This window comes from Calliphora vicina, chromosome 4 (genome assembly GCF_958450345.1).
Source record: "Calliphora vicina chromosome 4, idCalVici1.1, whole genome shotgun sequence".
Classification (NCBI taxonomy): domain Eukaryota; kingdom Metazoa; phylum Arthropoda; class Insecta; order Diptera; family Calliphoridae; genus Calliphora; species Calliphora vicina.
The window spans coordinates 36985657-37008349 of NC_088783.1; the positions used below are offsets into that span (position 1 = coordinate 36985657).

Consider the following 22693-nt stretch of genomic DNA (forward strand, 5'->3'; position numbering starts at 1 on the left):
TGGGGGCTTTGGAAATTTGATTCCAACAGACAGCTGAACATGGCTATATCGATTCCGTTATCTATAACGATCCAGGGACGAATTCGCAAACGAAAAATTAAAAACAGAATAACAAACTTTTATGTAGCATTACCAATCATGGTGAAGGGTATAAAAACGTAAAATTCTTTGTTTGAAAAAAAAAAATTTTGTTGATCAATTTTGGCCGAATTACCTACCGCATTTGATATCGAGCAAGAAATTCAGTACATTTTATTATTATTTCGATATCGAAATCATTTTTTTTTATACGATAGCTCATTCGATCATTTGATCTGATCATAAGATCAAATGATCGAAAGATCATAAGATATCTCCAAACGTTCACGAGCTACCGAATTGTTTCCAAAATAAAAAGTTTCTAAACCACTGTGCGGTAGCCAATCTTGGAAAAGCCAAAGTCTGCTACCAAATACATTCCCATGATAGCCGGTTCTATGCACCGGAATGACCCGAGTTCACTCGGCCAAGGGCTGTCAACTCAGCAATCACTGCTGCTACAACAACAACCAAAACCATAACTCATGCAACAACAACCATGCCAATGAAAGTATTTTATTGTTGTATAAGCAATATGAATACTTACACAATATAACCTTCGCAACCAGTTATTTTCTATAAGAAATAAAACTCGTAAATAAATTTACTAAAAGAAAGTATTGGCATTATTAAACTCTATGCATTTATTACAATTTGATCATAATATTTTTTTTTGTTCAATTTTGCATACAACATTGGTTTTTCCTCAAATATTTTGTTTCATTTCATATGTACGGTAGGTAAGCAAAGAAATTAATATTAATTGTAATATTTTGTTTTAATTATATTAAAGATTTTTATTTAATATTATGTGTATATAGTTAATATTTAGGTATTCGCATTAATTTGATTTCTCATAATAAATATCGAAAAATATTTGATATTAATCAATATAAATTAAAGATAAAGTACTGTTATGTTATTTGTGTGGATATAAATATGGTATAGAAGATAGTAAATAAATAAATAGAGAGTATATAATATATATAAATATTTTTCAAAACTGTTATTAAGAAATGGAGGTAATTTTTTTTCAGTTGTTTCTAACATGCAAACAATATTTATTATTTAATATTTTAATAGTTAATTTGTTAAAGCAAAATTAGAAATATTGCATAAACTATTGCTTAAAGGAGTATGTAGTTAGCAAAAGCGGGAAGAATAAATAAATAATTTTTGACTTATAAAACAAATAAAAATAAAATTTTTGACAAAATACTATACAAAGTAACTTAATTAAATATACATACATATATCAACCAATCAAAGACAATTACAGTTAAAGAATAATTCAAATAAACCATTTAACTTAGAGAATTTTTATAAACATTATAAACACAATAAAAATAAAAAAATTATAACACTGGTGGAAATTGTATGTTGCCCAATACATTACGTTTCGAGGGGACACTTAAAAATAACAAATTTATTTATCGAAATAATCCATAGTTTTTATGAACTTCACTACTGAACCAAATAAGGTCCAGTGGAATTGTTCTTCACCATCAAGTTTTTCGCCAATAAAACATGTAATATACTCAACAGTTGATAACAAATAAGGAGGATTAGCCTGCCAAAAACAAGATATTAGAAATAAGAAAAATATATATAGAAAAAATAGAAACTTACCATTATAACGACATAAATAAGAACGGGCAAAATATCATCAGCAGCGGGTACTCTGCCACTGGACATGTGCAATAAACTCATTATACTTGAAACACATCTGAAATGTTTACCACATAATAAAATAAAGTATTAACCTTTATTTAATATTTAACAAAATAAAATATTTACCTTATAACACACTGCAATTTTTCGCGAGGAGTTTTATAGGCAGATATAAAGGTTAACTCTTGTTGAGCAAAACTCCATGGAGCCTCAGATAGAAACATTTGAGGTATGCACAGAGCTGGATGGGATGGTGTGATAACGTTTTGTAATTTACGTATGTGTTCAGATAAAACCCTGGAAAGAAATAAAAAATTTTATGAAAAAAGTTTAATTGTATTGATATAATTGTTTACTTACGTGTCTCTTGATAAATCGGCATCCTCATTGGGGAACATAACCTGTTGATACATACTTTGTAGTAGTATTCTCTCTAAAGACATGCGTGCCTCCACAGCTTGCCATTCGGACATGCCGTTTAAAATGCCTCCCACAGACAATAATTCTTCCATGAGACTGTCAATGAACTCTTCAATTAAATCAATTTTATCATCAGATACTGTCAAACGTGCAAAATCTTCTTGGAATGATTCAATTTTATCTTGTCTTTTTTCGAAAAACAAACGCATACAAACGGCCATTAGATATCGATTACATGTTGAACTCTCACTTCTTAATCGGGATTCGTATTGTTCAATGTTTTCCATAATCATTAGAAGATTTTGACGATATCGCATTAAATACTGCAAATAACTTTGCCTTTTTTGTATGTCATTTTGTATTTCTTCCATGAGCTGTGTATGCTGGTTATTTTCGAGTTGAGATATGCAACGTATAGCTTCAGATACATAAGATATTTGTTGGAAATTTTGCAAATTTATGGCTTGAGCCAATTGAATTTGTAGATATGTTAAAAGGGGAGACGTATTGGTATGCTGAAATAATAATTAAAATATTTACTTGATTTCAAATATGATTTTCTTCCACAAAAAAACTTACAGTTGTATGACGGAAATCTCCCGAATGCAAATCAGTCTTGGACAGTACAGTACGTATCTTTTTCTTGATGATATTAAAAGCCATCATTTTGTCATGGATAGAAGTATGCTGGTTACCACTAAAATTTTATATTTTGTTGTTTATAAAATACTCTTAGACACAGTAAACATTTTAGCAGTTTAACTTACCTTTGTTGGCCATTAATATCTTTAGCAATACCACTTACGGCTACACCTCCAACAGCCCCGCCACCATTACCCGTTGAAGAATTTGTCGCTTCACTTGATGTACTGACTTTACGTCGATATTTAGCTAATATATCTTCACTAATATCATAATATCCAGTACTACGTTCTTGAGCTGTTGCCGTGGAACAACTTGGTAAATTGGCACTTATTATATCTAATGAAACCTCGGAGTTGTTGGTTGAAAATGAAACACTACGTGAACTTTGCGAGATATCGTCACAGTTTGTCGCGGAGCTATGTCTGGACTTGTGGCCACGGCGATGTTTGAAAATGCCCTGCTTTAGTTTATTGAATATACCAGAATTAGCGGTAGTTAAACTAGTTGAGGTGGATGGACCATTGGCACGTAAGGGATCTGGCTGAAAACGCGATGAGTTTCTATTTTGTCTAGCAGATGCAGCGGACGTAGATGGACCAGCTTTATCTGCAGATGCATCAAAACTTATACTTTTTGGTATGGCTCCCGTGGATTTTGTGGGTTTTTGGGTGTTGGATGTGGCAGCTGAAGATGAGGTTACCATTATACCAGCTGAAGAAGTGGTTTGATTGGTGGGGGTGCTGCGCGAGGGATCACCACCACTATTTTCAGTTGCATCATTCAAATTTAAATCTGATGTTCTGTTGGTTAAAAGCAATATTTCCTGTTCCTGTTCTTGCTGCTGTTGTTCCCTTTTGTCATCATCTGTTTGAGGTGAGATATTTGGAGATGCTGAGATTCTTTTGGGAACAGAGTTCAACATTATTTCATGATTTTCATAATTCAAAGATTGGTGTCTTCTTAGTGATGGTGTTAAATTGGTTCCACCGTCGGAACTTTCTCGTCCACCTTTTAATGCCATAATACCATTACGACGACCATCAACGCCTGAATTTCTTTGTAGTGTTGATCTGTCACGATGTTCTACCAAGTCATCTTGGAAAATATCTAGTACGGGCGGCTCAGGGGGCGCTATGGAAGGTGGTGTTAAGTCTTTGTCATCACAAAAATCGGAAAAATCTATAAGATCTTTAGATTCATTGCTAGCATTACTTTGATGCCGATTTTTGCGATTAGCCGCAAAAGGAGATGGTATTTTAACCATTGCTCCTTGATCTTCGATGTTAACACTTTGATTTGAAATACTGCTCTCAGCTGACGCTTGTCTTCTCATACGATGAGACGAGGAAGAAGCCCCACCGGCTTGTAGAAAATTGTACTTCTCTTTTTCACTCGTTATAGATTTGTAATTTTGTTGAAATGTGTTTTCTAATTGATTGCTAGTCCTTACCGAACTTCTAGCTAATGAAGAACCATCTCGGTAGTGATGATGATAATGGTTGTTATTTGTAACTGAAGCAGAATTATCCTCATATGAATTAATGGCATCATAAAATGCTGAATCCTCTTGTGAACGATCACTAGCATTACCACCACTGCTACCGCCACTACCATGGACATCACCAACACTACCAGAGGAGGGTGCTTTAGCTACAGGTAGTTTATGAACTCCTTGTGCATTCGATAATGGAGATCTAAAACTACGACTATTACGAGCTGCGGAGTAATGAGCATTATTAGAGGATCTTTGCGGACGATTAATAGGTGCCGATATAGCTGCTGCCAATTGATCTCTTTCTCTTTCGTTTAAGGTGCCTGAATCTAATATATCAGATCTGGCTGTAATACTCACATTGTCATCAGTATCAACTTCATTCAATTTCTCGGAATCCGAAGCCAGAACGTCAGTACTCCAATTAGATTCTGATCTCTGATCAGAAGCATCTAAATACCCTGTTCTCATGCCCCCAGCCCCAGAAAGGACATCAAAGTTATTGTCTCCCGGCAATACCACTGCAGCTGGTATCAAGGGAGTGGAAAAATTTCTTTCGCGCTCCCGTTCTGTTGTATCGATGGTCTCTGAATCACTGGCCAAAACGTCCGTCGACCAGGTATCCGAAATTATGGAAACTGTTTCATCACCTTCAAACTTTTTAATTTCAAATTTACAAAATTTATCCTGGATATCGGAGCGAGCTTTAGAAATCAGCTTCTGCATTTGAGGTGTTGGTAAAGCATTATTTATAGATTCACCATCAGTCACCTGTGAGGAGGGTGTATCTCTGCCACTGATGTTGGGGGTTCCCCTTCCAGAAACGTTGGCCGATACCATGTCAGATAAATTGTCATTTTCGGCATTTTCTTCCAACTCTAAAGAACTTGTTACTGAATGATTTGAGGGCACTTCACTAACAGCTTCTAAATTATCAGAATTACCAATAGATGCATCATCATGGGATAATGAAAACCTTGTACTTTTATTATGCATTGGCCTTAGAATGTCTGACATACCATCGATTCCATCAAAACCATTAACAACCGATGACTTATCAACCGTTGACTCTTGTTGATAGTTTTCAGCATCTACCAATTCCCCATTGGATATATCTTGGCCAATACTGTTCATTTTTAGAACTTCTTCCTCTGAAAGAGGCTGTAGCTTTTGCTCTACCCCGTTGTAAAGATTAAAAACTAAAACGGGTTCATTTTCTGCCTCCGCTGCAAATGATCTAACTGGCGACGAGTGGTGTGAACTATTATGAGATGAAGAATTTTCCAAACCGTTTAAATTCAAACCACCAACAATATTATTTCCATTGACAATACCATTCAGTTCATCGCCATTGTGACTGCTTCCATTGGCGTTTGAAAAGCTCATACTTTTTGCTATTTTATTTTTAGTTGATTTGCTTAAATTTTTCAACGATTGCTTTGATTTCTCTTTGGCAGGACTCTCACTTTTGGAAGAATTTTGATTGCTATCTGCTGCTGAATTACCATTGACGGTAGGATTTTCTGGCAAATGCTTTAAAATTTTTCTCAACTTTTCCTTTTCTTCCTCGGAGATGTCGAATTCATCTGTGGCCGTTAATATTCTATAAAATTCAGTAAAATAATTCAACTCTCTTTGTGTAACCAACAAATGTGTTCTTTCAAAGTCACTTTGCTGAGCCAAAATGGCCACCACATCCTCACCGGATTGTGTTACCAGCAATAAATCAATTAATTTTGTCACATTGTTGGCTTCAAATTTGGCATATAGTTCAGCAAATTTAGCATCTATTTCATCATGTTTTGCTAAAGCCAACATTTGTATTATTTGTCCAATTTGAATGAGATTAAATCGTACTTGCTCCGAAATTGGAGCATCAATTATGCCCATAACGTCTGGACTTACAATGGCCGGACAAATGAAATGCGTAAAAACCATATCAGTAACAATTTCGTTAATAACTTTATCGGAAAATTGATGAGCCTGTTTCAATTGATGACACATGGTTTGAACTAACCATCTCAGGGTGGACGGAAATAGAGACCAATTATAAAGTAAATTATCTATAAATATCTTAGCTAACTTGTGTAATTGATTAATGGTTTCGATGTGGAATTTATCAATATTTTCTTGATAGGACGTAGAAGTTTCCGCACCAAATCTGTAATAATAATATATTTTTTTATAAATTTTAGTAAATACATTTTTTTATTAGCATTCCATTACCTTCTTGTTCGTTCCTTCGTTGTAAAGCTTTCCACAACCTTTTGAGGATCAACATCTAACATTGTATCAGTTTCACTTAACACACTCATTATGGGTTGGAAAAGAGCAGCTGTCAAAAATATTTTAGCTGAAAACATCGACTCATTTAGACGATGATATATTCGAGCGAATGTTGATGTATTTGCTCTTAACAATCTGCGAGGATTATCGCTAACAACAATTTGTATCTCTATTAATTCTCTTAAAAGTTTCAAAACCATTTCAACATCCTTTGTATTTATCGCATTGCCAAACAGACCCGTACTAATGGTTTGTATTAAAGAATTCATATGTGCGGTCGTTACATCGGGCAAACTATCGCCAGTGGCAAGGGATAATGCCAATACATAAGGAGATCTATACAGATAGTTGAATAGATCTTCATATGCAATTGCATGCTATAAATAAACGTAAAACATAGTAATGCTAAATATAATAAATTTATAGATTTTATTTATTATATTTACCTCATAGTCCAGCACTTTTTTTGCATCAATAAATTTAACATTTGCATAGTTGTTGGCACGGCGACAACACAAAGATGGACCCAAGTCAGGGCGAGCAACAATCAAATCATTAAGATTTTTTCTTTGTTGAGCACATATGTAAGCCAACTGAAAAAATATGAAGAATGTTTACAAATTAATTATTGCTACACATCATTTCTAGTTTTTTGTTCTTATAAATGTAAATAATTCTTGAAAATGTTCATTACAGAGCATCTAAGGAAAATTTGATCACAATGGTTTGTAAAATTTTGATTTGAATTACAAAATACAAAAAAAAAAAAATACATATTTTTAGTTCAATTCTCTCAAATCAGATTAGCTGAAACTACATTATATTATAAAAATTTAAACAGAATATTTTTTAAATACATAATTTTTTAAATTAATTATCCAGTATTTTAAATAAATTAAATTTACTTTAGAAATAGTGTAATAATAGAAAACAAAACGGGGAGAAACATTTAATAAATACCTTTGTTATTGATGCAGAGTTCTCCGCCAAAGCTTCAGTTAATTGTGCAAAAGTTGTTTGTTCTTGTTGTATAAACAGTTGTTCTTGTCGCAGTGTACGCGCTAAATCCATAACCTCCAAGAGATTTCCTTCCGTATTCGATTCCATTGTGTGATAATGGCTTTGCGTTTTTTCTTCACGTTCAGTTTGATTTAGTTACTTTTTAATATACATATATAATGTGAATGAATTGTTATTATTCGTTCTGTTTGCTTTATTTGTTTCTCCGTTTAACAATAAAGATTTCAAGACTCTGCTGTAATGATAAAAGAGCACACATGTAAAATAATTATTATTATTATTTTGAATTATACAAATGTAAGTAGTGTGTATAATACTTGAACTTGAAGGGGGTGTATGTACTACATTTAAACGTGTATAAAAAATATTATTGGACAAACAATAAAAAAAAATAGATTAGAAGAAAACCAAATAACTACAATTATGTATTATAATAATAAGAGAATTGTGCAAGGCGCTAACAAGTACTTGTGACGTATTTCATGTGTTTTAAGTAGATAATAGTATTTATTTTAACATGTACTGGGTGGACTGAAAGACGTACATACAGATGTACTATGTATGATTTTAAATAAAGACTATGGTTATTTTAAAGTAGTTCAGGTGACAGATTCTCATATAAAAAATGATATGGTATTTTTCCCTTATTATTAAAAGGTATTGATAGCACATAGAGCTAGTTTTTACAAACAATTTGGCACATGGAAAGAAAGTAGAACAATTAAAAAAAATAAATAAAGTGATGATAATTGATTTTGAAATTAAAATGTTTATAATGAACATTTTAATAAATTTTAATCAAATTCGACCTGTCTAATAAAAATTAGGGCCGAATTACCACATTCATGATCGAGTAAAATTGATGGTAAACAAGAAATCTAGTACATTTTAATATAATGTCGGTATTCTTTTCGATTCAAAAGCTCATACGTTGATGAATGCCGTAATTCGACACCATGAACTAGTTCATTATTCATATTATTCGAATCAGATCACGGTGATTCCTTCTTCTAAGTGTGAAAGAAAAATGAACAGATATTGGTTTTCTGTTCAATTGCAATATTTTTACTTTTTCTGAAATTTGGGCGCCTCGAAAATTATTTTGTTGATATGTCGCGCAGAAGTATGACTTTATACATTTTTGTGCAGAAATTATATGGACTAAATTAAAATTATTAAAATCGGCCATGCCGCCCATGCAATCCAAACCGATTTTCTCACATAAAATTGTTCCTATCCAAGCAAAAGCCTAGAAATAAGGTAATACATTTTCTAAAACAAAAAAAAAAGAGCGAATGCTGAGTTTCAATACAATCGGTCACGACCACCGTCCCGGAAACCCATACATACACAAAGTTACAAAAGTATACGTACGATCGACTTATTGGACTTTTTTGTAAAAATCTATATATATACATATATTTCTAGGACTGACTCATTCATTCACTCACTCATTGACTCATCAGGCCTTGTATTTTTATATAATAGATGTTTACAAAAAAACCCAATAAGTCGATCGTACGTATACTTTAGTAACTGTGTGTAGATAAGAATTTTTTGATATTTCGTTTATCATTCGACAAAAAATGTTAAGTTTTCATACTGTTCCGAGAACTAATTTTTTTTTAATCGAAACCAAACACTCCCTTTCATTTTATTAAAACAACAGCTTGGGTGAAAGTGGGACAACATTATTTTTTTTCCATGGAAAATCAAAAATAAAATAATTTTTAGAGGCTTATAGATTTGGGCATATTTTCTTAACGGTTTATGATATTCCCATATTTTTTTATTTATGGAGAAAACCTCTGAATTGTGTGAAAACATAAGTAAATTTTTGCTTAACACCCTTGGATGGAATTTACTTAAATTTGTTTTAAAAAAAATACAATTTTTCTTAAAATTATAAGTGCACATTTTATCTTGAAACCAAGGCGAATTTACTGTACAGGTGGCGTTGATATTACAACAAGTACAACATTGCAATAACAACATTGTGTTTTATTGTTGCTTGGGGGACAAAAGTGTCAAAAAATCAAAACAAAAATTTGTGAAAAAAAAAACAAAAATAAAATCAATTTAATAAAAAATAAAATAAAAATGTAATAAAATCAATAAAAATAACGTTAATTTTACATAAATGCTAAATTTATTTGCGAGGACATCGATCAGCAATTGCGTGGTCCAGAAAAAACATCCAAAGATAATAAAGGAAATGAAAAAACTGATAAAATAAGGGTGCCTCCTGGAAGCTCCTGTAATGACGGCACAGTTTGTGGTGAAAATGGTAGCGCTAATGCTCCAAATGTATGCACGTGGCAAATAGTTGTGATGGATCGAATGAACTCCGGAGCTACCCGTTTTGTTGTACTTTTAAGAGATCTTATAAACTTTTTTTGGAGCTAAAAAGGTAAACAAAACAAGTTTTGACATAAAATAAATTCGTTTTGTAAACAATTTTTGACAAGTTTGCCCCCAAGGCGAACAAAAAAAGTAGATCAGCTGTGCTGTTAACGCCACCTGTACAGTAAATTCGCCTTGCTTGAAACATTCGGAAAATAGGGTTTTTGACACAAAAATCCCTGTGAGTTGTAGTGAAATTTTTTATTCCTCATGCCAAAAGCTACGAAAAATCGAGGCAAAATATCGAAAAATTTTTTCCATAGACAACAAGCGAGTGAAATTATTATTTTCAAAGTACTGCCTATAAAAATAATTTCAATACAAATTTTTTAACAAAAATTTTTTTTAAGAGTTTTGTTTTTCACAATTTTTTTATACCAACAAACATTTTGTTTGAATTTTTTTTTTCAATAATGTAAATTTAAAAAAAATTAGTTTTGAAAAAATTTTCTTTGATTCGCACAGCCGAATATATATATAGGATTAAACAAGATTGACTAACGAAACGTTTTAAATTTAACGGTAACTCTAATTCGTATTATGTCGGTGAAGGTATTTTATTACTAACGATAATTTTGTTCGTACTTAAATGATAAACAAAGTTTACAAATTGTTTAAAGAAGCTGACGAAGAAGATTTCAATAAAATATATTATTAAAAAACATTTTTTTTAATTTAAAATGATTTATAGAGTAACGGTAAAGGATTAATGCCTTTACCGTAGTTAGTTCGGCAAATGTTGTGAAAACAAATATATTTGTTTCGATCCCAGATTATATGTAAAAATATGAGTAACGTTTTCTTTTGTTATATATTTATGTACTAGCTTAAGCTTACAGTAACTGTTATATTGCTTCTAAATTTAACGATTGCATTTTTTTTGTTAATATGTATGTAATTTTAAGTTTTTTATTTGTTTGTTATAACTAGCTAGTTGTAGTTGTTGTCGATTATGTGTTTGTCTAGTTAATTTAACATTACTAACCAAATAAAGTGTTAATGCAACAAAAAAATGTCTGGTTCATTTTGTTATTTATTTCAATTAGTGAGAATGATGTCTGTTTTTGTAAGAATCATTCACGTATTACTTACCGTAAAGTACGGTATTGTTTGTTCAACTTTAAAGAAGAATTATAGAATGGTATTTTACTTAACAAAATTCAGCATGCTATATTTGTTTAACTTGTATATAGCCTATACAAAATTACAAATTAATTTACAAAATATTTATTATAAAATAAAATATTCTGTTCTCTTTTATAAAATACTATATGACTAGTACATTTTCACAGCAAATATCCTATGTAAATATGTATGTACAATATGAAATTAAAAAAGCGTTTTCAATAAATTGCACCAGCACTCACTTTTAACAAAAATAGTAGTTTAAATAATTTAGTTAATAAATGCAGTATAAATTTTCAGGAATTATAATTATCAAATATTTGTTCATACTAATTTAATCAAGGTTTTTAATTTTTAAAACGAGGGAAAAAATCAATTTAAAGAAAACACAGAAAATAGGTACATATTAATAATGTGTGTCATGAACACACGAATTATTTTTAAGTAAATCATATAGGAACTACTCGTACGATCAGATACACTTTATATACTAAAATCTAATTAATCGTGTTTAGATACTATAGAATATACATATGTACATGTATAATTTAAAAAACTTGAGAAAATTTCATTTACAGTTTAATGTATGTCAATTTAAATGATGAGAAATTATTTCGTTTAAATTATTGCACATGTTTATGTACTACTAACAAGTATTATAAATTGTATTTTTATTTATACACACAAATTTAAATTATTGTATATATTTATGAAATATTAATCTTATCAAGGTTCAAAAACCTCTATTACAGAAATGTATTAATGTTTACATAAATAGAAAGTATGTGTACATATGTATATACAATTTGACTTTATACTGATGTTAAAATAATTGTTTTATTTAAATTTAACTGAATAAAAAACACAATTGCTATTTAAACAAAATCTGTGTAAGGTAGTTTGTCATAGAAGTTTAGGTAATTTCATGCTTCGCCTGGTGACAGGAATTTTATTTTTTTTCTAATATCTAAATATAAGAATTCAAAAATGATGACGAAATATATGAAATTGTTTTAAATATTGACAAACTTACTAAATACAATGAAAATTCTTATCTGCTTTTTTATCTATTTTATAATATACTATTTCTAATACGAAAAAAATTAGGAAATATGGAAAAAGTAAGATATTCTTATTTAATTCACAATAATTTTTAAACATCTCTATTTTTGATTTAAACCAGTATTCTTTAATCAAACATAATCATTATTTAAAGGCTAAAGGACTTATTCATAATAAATTTTTAAATTTATAACAGGTTTATAAAACAGAATTTCCAAACAAATTTTTTTTATGAACCTCTAATAAATTTAAAAATTGATTATTAATAAGGCTTTACATGTTTGTGGTAAATACGAAACTAATCCAAACAGGCTTTAACCGATAATGCAATTACTTAGTGTTTTATTTTATTTATACCATATGTATAAATTAAAATCAATTTAATGAATTACTAACTTGTTAACATAAAATATAATTAATATAATTTTAACAAAAATTGTCATGTAAACTCTGATAAACATTTTGAAAATTATTTCTTACCCCCAGGAAAACGAAGTCTGGTTATGTTTTAACTAATAGTTACACTGACAGTTTTCATACAAAAATAATTTTAACAAACCGTATAACTATTAGTTAAGGCATAACCAGACTTCGTGGTAATGCCGGTTAGAAGTAAAAATTATTGAAATATTCAAAAATTAACAACACATTTTAACAAAATAACATATTCACACACATCCATACATGCATAGTAGAAATTGTAAATATTTACACCCCTTAATATAATTTGTATTTTGTATATTCAACAAATTTGCAATAATTGAAATTATTTTGGGTGACTAAAAAAGCCAAACTAAGTATTTAAAGACAAGTAACAGTGTTATATTCGGCTGTGCCGAATCTTTTATACTTTTCACTAAAATATATGTACTTTAAGATATAGATTGAAAACAAATTTTTTGGAGACATTTTTTCTACACATCGTAGGAAATGTCGTTGAAATGTCTATCACCCATATTGTCTATGTTAAAGACTTAGTAATCCAGATAGATTAGATAGATATAGAATTTAGATAGTCGTATTTGTTTGCCTATATTCAGCCATTTGTGGGCTGATTTTCCCCAAATTAAATATCAATCTATGCGGAACTATGGCGGAAATATTAATTTATCTATCACGTGTATATGTTAATTGGGGGGTTCGGAAAGTTGATTTCAACATACAGGCGGGCATGGCTATATAGACTCCGCAGCGTTTTGTACTTTAACCCGACTTATAAAAGTATAAAATTCTGTAAAAAGTTACCAATTGTTATCGATTTCGGAGAAACACATACCATTTTTTGACTCAATATTGACGACGATGTCGACGACGCCAAGTATAATAAGGGTGAATATTTTTAAACTTATTTCCTCGAATTTAAATAACAGCCTAACCAGGACTATACTTGATATAATAATGTATCAAGTTATTTGAGGGCGTTGGAAAGTTGGTTTCAACATATAGATGGGCATGGGTCCGAAATGAAAAGTGTGGAAATTACAAACGTAATGATATGTACTCTAAAATATGAACAGCTTAGTTCACTAAGTTCATATTTTAGAGTACCCTATGGAAGTAAAAAGTGTTCATATTATCGCGAGTGCTCTGTATTTGTATATTTTTCATGCGAAAGTGTAGTTACACTTTTTAACATTAACCCTCCGTTAGTCGCAACTGATTTGGTTGATACAAAATATTTGGCAAAATAGTCTCAAATTAGATGAGACATCTTCAGTTACTATAAGTAGCCTTGCGAGCGGGTTCGAAATATGGAGGCCCATAACTCGGAAACAAAATACTATGTTCGGCATAATCTGAATGAAAATTTGCTTTACATCTCGAGTGGCCCCACAAGAACAAGAATTATCTTAAAAGCTTTTTAATTTATATCGACTGTTGTTGGACATTATAATATTACACCCAATTTAAATCTTAAAAACTGACTACTATTACGTTTTAACAGTAATATTCGTCTATTATTTTTTAAATATGTACCATACATATACTTTTCGAAATGTTACAAGCTGAACAATAAGCTTAATATATTTTATCCTGCGGCTAGTGTATACAGATTATTTAATAATAAAAAATAATGAAGCAAAAATAAAAACAAACAAAACAACCACTATATATGCATATGTATGTGTGTGTATAAAATGTGTACACACCCAGCAGTTAAGCAAGTAGTCAATGTATCCCTTATAGACAGTAATTGTCACAAATGTCTTATCTCTTGGCTGACTTCAATGTATATATTTTGGTTCTTTATAGTGCAGAGTTACTTTATACATTCCAAGTAATCTAGCGTTAAGACAATTGTCACTTAAGTGTCTCTAAGTAATCTGGAGTATAGTCACTTTAAACGTATTGTAATTCGTACAAACTGCCTTTATACAAATTGTTTTGATATAATTCTCATGCAGTGTATTTTTATTATAGCCTTCGCCATGAGTGGCAAGGGTATATATAAGTTTGTAATTTCTACATTTTTCATTTGCGACCCCACAAAGTATATACATACATATGTATGTATATTCTGGATCGTTATAGATAGCGAAGTCGATATAGCCATGTCCGTCTGTATGTTGAAATCAACTTTCTGTAGCCCCTAAATAAGTTACATACATACATGATTCATACATCAATATGTCGGGAATTCTTCCGGCTCGGTTGCTATTTAAAACCGACAAAATTGGCCCACAAATGGCTGAGATATAAGAAAAAAACCGGGTAAACCTCGATTTTTGGCCTATTTTTGATCTATATTTGGATTACTAAGTCATTAATATAGACAATATGGATATCTGATGATAGATATTTTAAAGTCCATTGCAACAATATATATAAAGATATAGTAAGTTGGATCTACAATGGGTCAAAATATTTTTTAACCCGAATTTTCAAAAAAAAAAATAAAAATTTAAATTTTGTTTACCTAAAAATATTTAAAAAATAATAATTTTTAAGTATAATTTGGTGAAGGGTAGCTTTCTTACTTTATTTTGCTTAAGTATACTAATATCCCATGTAACATACCATGAAGTCAATAGCCACTTTAGTGTCTCTTAATAACCTATAGCGAGGTCACTTTAAACGTTTATTTTGCATTGCACTTTCGAATGCAATTCATTATAGAGTTGTCGTAGGTAGGTTTATTTACAAGTTATCCTTTATTAGACTGTCTATAATATGTCTTTTAGCTGACAATTTGTTAAAATAACTACTTAGGTAGCTAAATGATGGGTAAAATCATTACTTCGGGACTGTCCCCTAGAACTGCTGGGCACATACTTTAAGTGGGATGCATTTCCCGTCAATCACATTTCAGACACAACAGACAAAATAAAATTATGTGAAATTACAAATACTATTCTTTTTATTTATTTTAAATAAAACAAAATTGCACTTGTTTAAATAATATACATATCACCAAAATGATTTGTCAGTAACCAAACAACAACAAAAATTAAACGAAATTTGATGTGCGTTTGTGTGTGTTGTAACATACATACATATCAAAGGGGAGGGGAAACACGAAAAAAAAGATGAATGGATTTTCAGGAATTTCCAGGAAGTAATTTATTTGTTTGTTTTTGTTAAATTTTTAGAGAAATTTTGTATTATTATTGCTTTGAACAATTAAATACATAAAAATTTTCACTTTTAAAATTTGTTTCACTGTGGAGCGCTAGCGCTCCATTGTCTACAATTTTTTTAGTGTATATATGTTGTTTTAATTGCGTAGCAAGATTTCAGATTTTGTTGGCATATATTTATTTAATTTACGTACTTTTAAACTTTTATTTTCTTTAATTGAAACACTTTTTCTTTGTAATTTATTCACATTTTAAAATGTATTTGAAACACTAAACTTGTTTTTACTTTTTATTTTGCAATATTTTCAAGAGACCCGTCCGATAAAACTGAGAGCAAAATACATTTTGTCACAGAATTGTCTAAAACGAAATGTCATAATTTGACATATCAAAAGTAATGCCAAGTATAAAACTACGTGCAGTTATCGTTTAATTTACATCTCTAATAAATTTAATAAATCAGCTGTAACAAAAAAAGACGCGTTGTTGTTAAATTCATTTTATTGAGAAAGTTCTATAAAATATTACTTTAAAATAAGAAATATATAACTTAACTTTATTAAAAACATAATTTTACAATGCCAAAAGTAAGAAGATCGCGTAAACCACCACCAGATGGTTGGGAATTAATTGAACCTACTTTGGAAGAATTGGAACAGAAAATGCGTGAAGGTAAGTAAACAATTTTGTAGCATATGAGAAGATATTTCTAAATTGTGCCCTATTTATCTTTTATTTTAGCCGAAACTGAACCTCATGAAGGCAAACGTATTACGGAATCATTGTGGCCCATTTTCAAAATACATCATCAAAAGTCACGTTATATTTACGATTTATTCTATCGCCGCAAGGCCATTAGTCGTGAACTGTATGACTACTGCCTAAAAGAAAAAATTGCCGATGCCAATCTTATTGCTAAATGGAAGAAATCCGGTTACGAGAATCTTTGTTGTCTCCGCTGCATACAGACGAGAGATACAAATTTTGGTACAAATTGCATCTGCCGTGTACCCAAATCTAAGTTAGAAGAGGGACGTATCGTGGAATGTGTTCATTGTGGATGTAGAGGTTGCTCTGGCTAAAATTGTGTATTTGCAAAAAGCTGTATCAGGATGTTTTTTTATTAGTAGTAGCGTAGGCTGTATAGCATTTAGTTAATAAAATTTTCCACAATTTCTTATTACATACAGTAAATAAAAGATAATTTTAATAAAAAGTAACAATTTGCAGAAAAAATGCAATATGTATGAATATTGTATTGGTTTAATCCAAAGGTACTTTTAAATATTTTGGATATTTTATTACTGAATATCCAAAGTTGGTTTTTAAAGGTCAATCTATATTGTAATTTATCTGGATATTTTTGTCTTAAAAATATAAATATGACTAGAACTGATTCAGAGCAATTATTGGTGACATTTAATTAATTTCATTCCAAGACTTATATTTATTTATTTGATTAAAATTATCTTCTTTGATTAAAAAACTTTAGTCAGAACAGAAACAGTAAAGACTACAAATTGCAAATATGTTTGAGGGACGAAACACACATTTTCGACAAGGCATCGGACTTTAATCGTTCCAAATTTGTCAAGACTTAGTACACAGGCTCTTTATGGTCATACAAAATTTGAAGTTGTTCTAAATTTTAAAGTCGCTTTGGGTTGTCTTTAATCGTGGTTCAAATCATAAATAAATATACCAATCGGAAACTAGAAAAAAACTCAAAATTATCAAAAAAAACTATGTGAAAACAAACTAATTTTTATGAAAACAAATTACAAAAATTAATGATATGAATTTCGAGATATCCTTCTTCAAAGGACCCTAACCATATTAATTATCCTCTTACTATTAAACATGTTTTTTTTTTGAGTTTTGAAATATAATTAAAAATTTTTAAATGAGTTTGAAAAATGACATTTTTTTACAAAAATGGAGTTTAATGTGCTGTTTTTCTATAGCGAATGAGCGTTTTGAGTGGACGTATTTTGTTTTTGTTACAATAACAAAACACATGTTAAATTTCCACTCAAATTACTCGTTCGCTATAGAAAAACAGCACATAATTGTTTTTAATATTTCTCAAAAACTTTTTAAAATCTAGTATTTTTAAAATTCTAAGTTTATCATTAAAAAATATATTTTACATCTAGTCATAGAGAAACATAGAGCCATAGAGAATAGACATAGAGCGGAAACTCTCCTTTCAAAGACCTAACCATAGAGAAACATAGAGCGGAAACTAGAAAAAAACTCTAACAAAAAAAATTACTCAAAATAATCACACATACGAGTGTTGTTTTTGTTTTCACATAGTTTTTTCTACTAATACATTCTCACCACTTAGGCTTCTGACAACTGAGTTAGGTCTTTGACAGTAGAGTTTCCGCTCTATGTGTTTTCTCTATAGACCTAACCATAGAGAAACATAGAGCGGAAACTAGAAAAAAACTCTAACAAAAAAATTACTCAAAATAATCACACATACGAGTGTTGTTTTTGTTTTCACATAGTTTTTTCTACTAATACATTCTCACCACTTAGGCTTCTGACAACTGAGTTAGGTCTTTGACAGGAGAGTTTCCGCTCTATGTCTATTCTCTATGTTAGTATGTTTCTCTATGCATCTAGTTTTTAAGTTTCTCACTTCGAATAAAACATAAAAAAGGTTTTCGATCACATAGTTGCGATAACATAAGCAATATTTCAAAAATGTTGCTTATGTTATCGAATACAACAAAAACTTATCGAATAATGTTATAAATAATTTTGACATCACTATAAACAAGTAATAGCGGCTGTAAACATTGAAAACGCAAAAAATTATTTTATTTTACATTAGTAAACACAAATAAATAAATAAAAATTCAATTATGAAACAACGATGTCGTTGTTGTTTAATAACAAATTCCAATGCGTACTATGACATTTTCGAACATCATAAATCGGGGACCACCTACGCCGAGAACATACGCTTTTTAGCTGAAGTGCAAATTGACCACGACGATGGTTTACCCCAACAAATATGTTCCAATTGTTATGATGAAGTACAGCGTATATATGACTTCGGTTTGAATGTACGCCTAGCCGATGAAAAGTTGAGACAGGAATTGGAAGCCACTAAAAATCAAATTGAAGATGAAGACCAAATGGAAAATGTACAAGTCTTAGAAAATGAATACTTTGCCCCAGTAGACGACAATGGCATGCAAGTGTGTGTAATGGAGGAAATACTCGAACATGAAACCGAACAAGAAAATGTACTGATAGTAGAGGTAAATAATGAGATTTCTTTAAATAAATGCATTTATAATTAAATATATGTAATACTTTTTTAAGGAAATTCATGATGTCGAAGAAATAAATATGGTAGAAGATATGATAGACTTGGCAAAAGATCTACAAACTAAATCCTACAATCAAAAGGAAAATTTGTTAGTAGGTTTAGCTCAGGTGGCAGCAACTCAGGAAAATGTTAATATTAATGATAATCAAAGTGCTGACGAAGACGCCTACTTCCCAGAAGATGAGAACGATGAAGACTATCTGATAGAATTTGATGCAAATGAAGTAAATAATTTTGTACCTTCAAAATGGAAATGTGGTGAATGTAAAGTGATATTACGCGGAGATGTATCCTATGAGGGTCATATGAATATACATAGGCAAATACGACCGCATAAGTGTGTCCAGTGTCAAACTGAGTATAGATGTCGCACAGCTCTTAAACGGCACAAAGAGTTTAGGCATAGCTTGCCAATTCAGAATACAACTAAAAAAACTTACATATGCATGGATTGTAACAACAATTTCTACTCTGAAAATATATTCTATCTACATCAAGCTATTGTCCATGATCAAGGTGATAAATGTCCATTTCAATGTGATACTGCTAATGTGAACAATATAAAGGAACATATAGAAAGCCTTCATCCAAAAGAACTAAATACTTTAGCACTTGACGATACAACAACATATCAATGCTTTAGATGTTCTAAAACATTTGAAAATATCAGTCTTTTAGAATGTCACGCTAAAACGTGCGAAAGAATGTATGATGAACCACAGTTACATGATGACAATTTGGTTATGGAAAATAGAAATATCATAGAAATCATAAAAGTGGAGGGGGGCACTTCGGATATTTCGGTAAACTGCAATATTTGTCGAAAAAAATTACTTAAGAAAAACTTGAATAAGCATTTGGAACTACATAAACGTAAAGAAGAGGAAAACAAAGTGGTGGATGATACGAAGCCATACCTGTGTTCATTTTGCCGTAAGTATTACTATTATTATTATACCCTTTATCATAAGTTGTAAGTGTATATATAAGTTAGTCATTCCTTTTGTAATTTCTAAATTTCTTAACTTTTCAAAGCCCCAACTAACTTACATGTTCATACCGCTAGGTCATTAGGATTTGTTTTTACAATTTTTTACCAAAAACTTTTTTTGTTTTGGATCAAGTTTTTTTTATCGGCGGTCATCTGTCATGGATCCCATTACCACACACTTAGAATACATTCGTTATTTTTTATTTAACAACCAAAATATTCACTAGAAATAATTTGTATGGCAGAACAACGTTTGCCGGGTCAGCTAGTATGTATATACATATGTATGTATGTATGTATATTTAGTGCAAAGTATAGGTTTTGTCGTTTAATTGTTTCCAATTTATTAACAATAAACATAGTATCCCGACAGCAAAATTTAGTTCAACGATTATAAGTGACACCATGAAATACTTTATATCGCTCTCTTGACTGCTCCAATATTATATCCTAAATTACTCAAGTATTTGGTAAAGCGTCATTTTATCAATACTATTGATAATATGCCGTATTCTTGAAAAGGTCAGCTGAGTTTTATTTAAATTAGTTTTTAAAGCTGCCCAGAACCAACATTTTTGACTGACTATTTTATTAAATAAAAGTTAAAGTGAAGTTTTTAAAACATAAACAAAATTAAACATATACAAACAAAAAATTAAATTCAAAACAAAACTAATATTTAATTTAATGTACAACTTGATCACACATAGCTCGTGAGTTTAAAAATTCCAAATATCTACATCAGCACGAAAAAGTCCATCATGCCGAAAGCTCAGATATAGTTTACGTATGCACAGACTGTGAGCGTCAATATGCTTCGCAATATTTACTGGATGTACATCGTAAACAAGCGCATAAAGAACGCGACAATGTCTGTAATATATGTGGAAATGCGTTCAAATTGAGAAATCAACTAGTGAATCATATGAAATTGCATTTGGAGAAGAATATACCGTGTCCACATTGTGATAAGAAATATGCCAGACCATTTGATTTAAATGTACATCTTAGATCGCATACGGGTGAACAACCATATGCCTGTCATTTGTGTGAGAAACGTTTTGCCATCAAAGTGCGCCTTACCTATCATCTGCAAAAACACTATGGCATCAAGCACTACTGTAAGGAATGTGGAGCCGAATTTAATTCGAAACAGAAATTAAAAGCACATTCGTTTAAACACACGGGTATGCCCTATCGTTGTCAGCTGTGTGATGATCATGGTTTTGCTACACGGAATACGTAAGTACTTTTTTTACATTAATTGTTATATACTGCTAATCTTTTAAAATATCGTATTTTTTTTTAGTTTTAAACGCCATTTAACTCGTGTGCATCATGCTTCTATATCAGAGGAAGCACTAAACGAAATGTTTCAAAAGAACACTGGCAAAAGTGTAAATATTAAGCAGATCGATGAGCAAAATCTTGTAGTGAGTATCAGTGAAGATGACCAACAAGAAGAGATAGAAGTACTGGGAAAATAATAAACTTAAAAAAAATTGTTTATACTAATACTTAATATTATTTAAATAAATACATAAAATAAAACTAAAATGTTAAATTAATTTATTAAAGTATTACACGTTTATTTAGCATTTATTATCTATTTAAAATAAATACATAAAAGTTTTTGAAATAAAAAATATATTTCTCTTTCCTAGCTTCTTTATTTGAAACTAAAGATGATTTAGATGACCACTACTCTACAGAATGCTACATACATATATCCAGAATATCAAAGTTTACATGCACTCAGTGTAATAAAAACTTTACACACTTAAAACATTTAGAGGAACACGAAGAGAAAGTTCATTCAAGAAAATATGGCTACATTTGTTATGAGTGTGGTAATTCCTTTGGTGGCCGAGTTCAATTATCCGCCCACAAGAGATTACATAAAGAACGACCCTTCAAATGTGATCAATGTGATAAAGCATATCCGCGCAAAGTAGAACTGGTAATTCATATGCGCTCGCATACAGGAGAACTACCCTATGCATGTCACTTGTGTGACAAACGTTTCGCCATCAAAGTCAGACTGACTTATCATTTGCAAAAACATGAAGGTGTAACTCATGCCTGCACCTATTGCTCAGCGGTCTATGATAATCGTAACAAGCTTAAAGCTCATCTTTTCAAACATACTGGCATGCCTTACAAGTGTGAATTCTGTCCCGAACTTGGTTTTGAAAGGAGAATAAGGTTAGTATGTGGATTTATTATTGGAAAACGGTTATTTAATTCATTTTTATTTTAGGTTTGCTAATCATATGAAAAGAGTGCATCAAAAAACATTAAGCGAAGAGGAATTGACACAAATTTTTGCCAAAAATACGGGAAAAACTGTACATTTTAAGAATCCAGAAAAGGGAATGTAAAATTAATCCCTATCAAGGCGTATTAACAAGGTGAGTGCGTCCCGGCAACAAATACAACAATGCAAAAACAACAGGCAATTTGTTTTTGTTAAAATGTACATTAAATGTCAAAATCAAGGCGAATTAAAATATTACTATGTTATTTACAATAACAAATGTAAACATAAACAAAGTTTGACATATAGTGTACAT

The 22693-nt window shown here is 30.6% G+C and overlaps 3 protein-coding genes across 4 annotated transcripts; 2 read left to right on the forward strand and 1 right to left on the reverse strand.

Annotated features, from left to right (window-relative positions):
- Positions 1–681: 681 nt before the first annotated feature.
- Positions 682–16112, reverse strand: Gapvd1 (GTPase activating protein and VPS9 domains 1). The gene is made up of 10 exons (XM_065506616.1): positions 15975–16112; positions 7553–7847; positions 7039–7185; positions 6533–6969; positions 2937–6467; positions 2749–2866; positions 2110–2684; positions 1876–2046; positions 1708–1804; positions 682–1648 (listed from the first exon to the last, which is right to left on the reverse strand). The coding sequence occupies exons 2-10, from the start codon at positions 7697–7699 to the stop codon at positions 1505–1507; spliced, it is 5367 nt and encodes a 1788-aa protein (XP_065362688.1). The 5' UTR covers positions 7700–7847; positions 15975–16112; the 3' UTR covers positions 682–1504.
- Positions 16113–16292: 180 nt separating this feature from the next.
- On the forward strand, positions 16293–17016 carry l(1)10Bb (BUD31-like protein). The gene is made up of 2 exons (XM_065507688.1): positions 16293–16452; positions 16522–17016. Exons 1-2 carry the CDS (start codon positions 16359–16361, stop codon positions 16860–16862), a joined length of 435 nt encoding a protein of 144 aa, XP_065363760.1. The 5' UTR covers positions 16293–16358; the 3' UTR covers positions 16863–17016.
- Positions 17017–18583: 1567 nt separating this feature from the next.
- Positions 18584–22678, forward strand: LOC135958765 (zinc finger protein 260-like). Of its 2 annotated transcripts, none has more exons than XM_065509663.1 (4): positions 18584–19058; positions 19123–20062; positions 21785–22325; positions 22381–22678. In XM_065509663.1, exons 1-4 carry the CDS (start codon positions 18657–18659, stop codon positions 22499–22501), a joined length of 2004 nt encoding a protein of 667 aa, XP_065365735.1. In that variant the 5' UTR covers positions 18584–18656; the 3' UTR covers positions 22502–22678. The 2 variants fall into 2 exon arrangements, with proteins under 2 accessions (XP_065365735.1, XP_065365734.1); XM_065509662.1 differs by lacking the exons at positions 21785–22325; positions 22381–22678 and adding exons at positions 20831–21362; positions 21430–21677 and having other exon boundaries at positions 18593–19058.
- Positions 22679–22693: the final 15 nt, after the last annotated feature.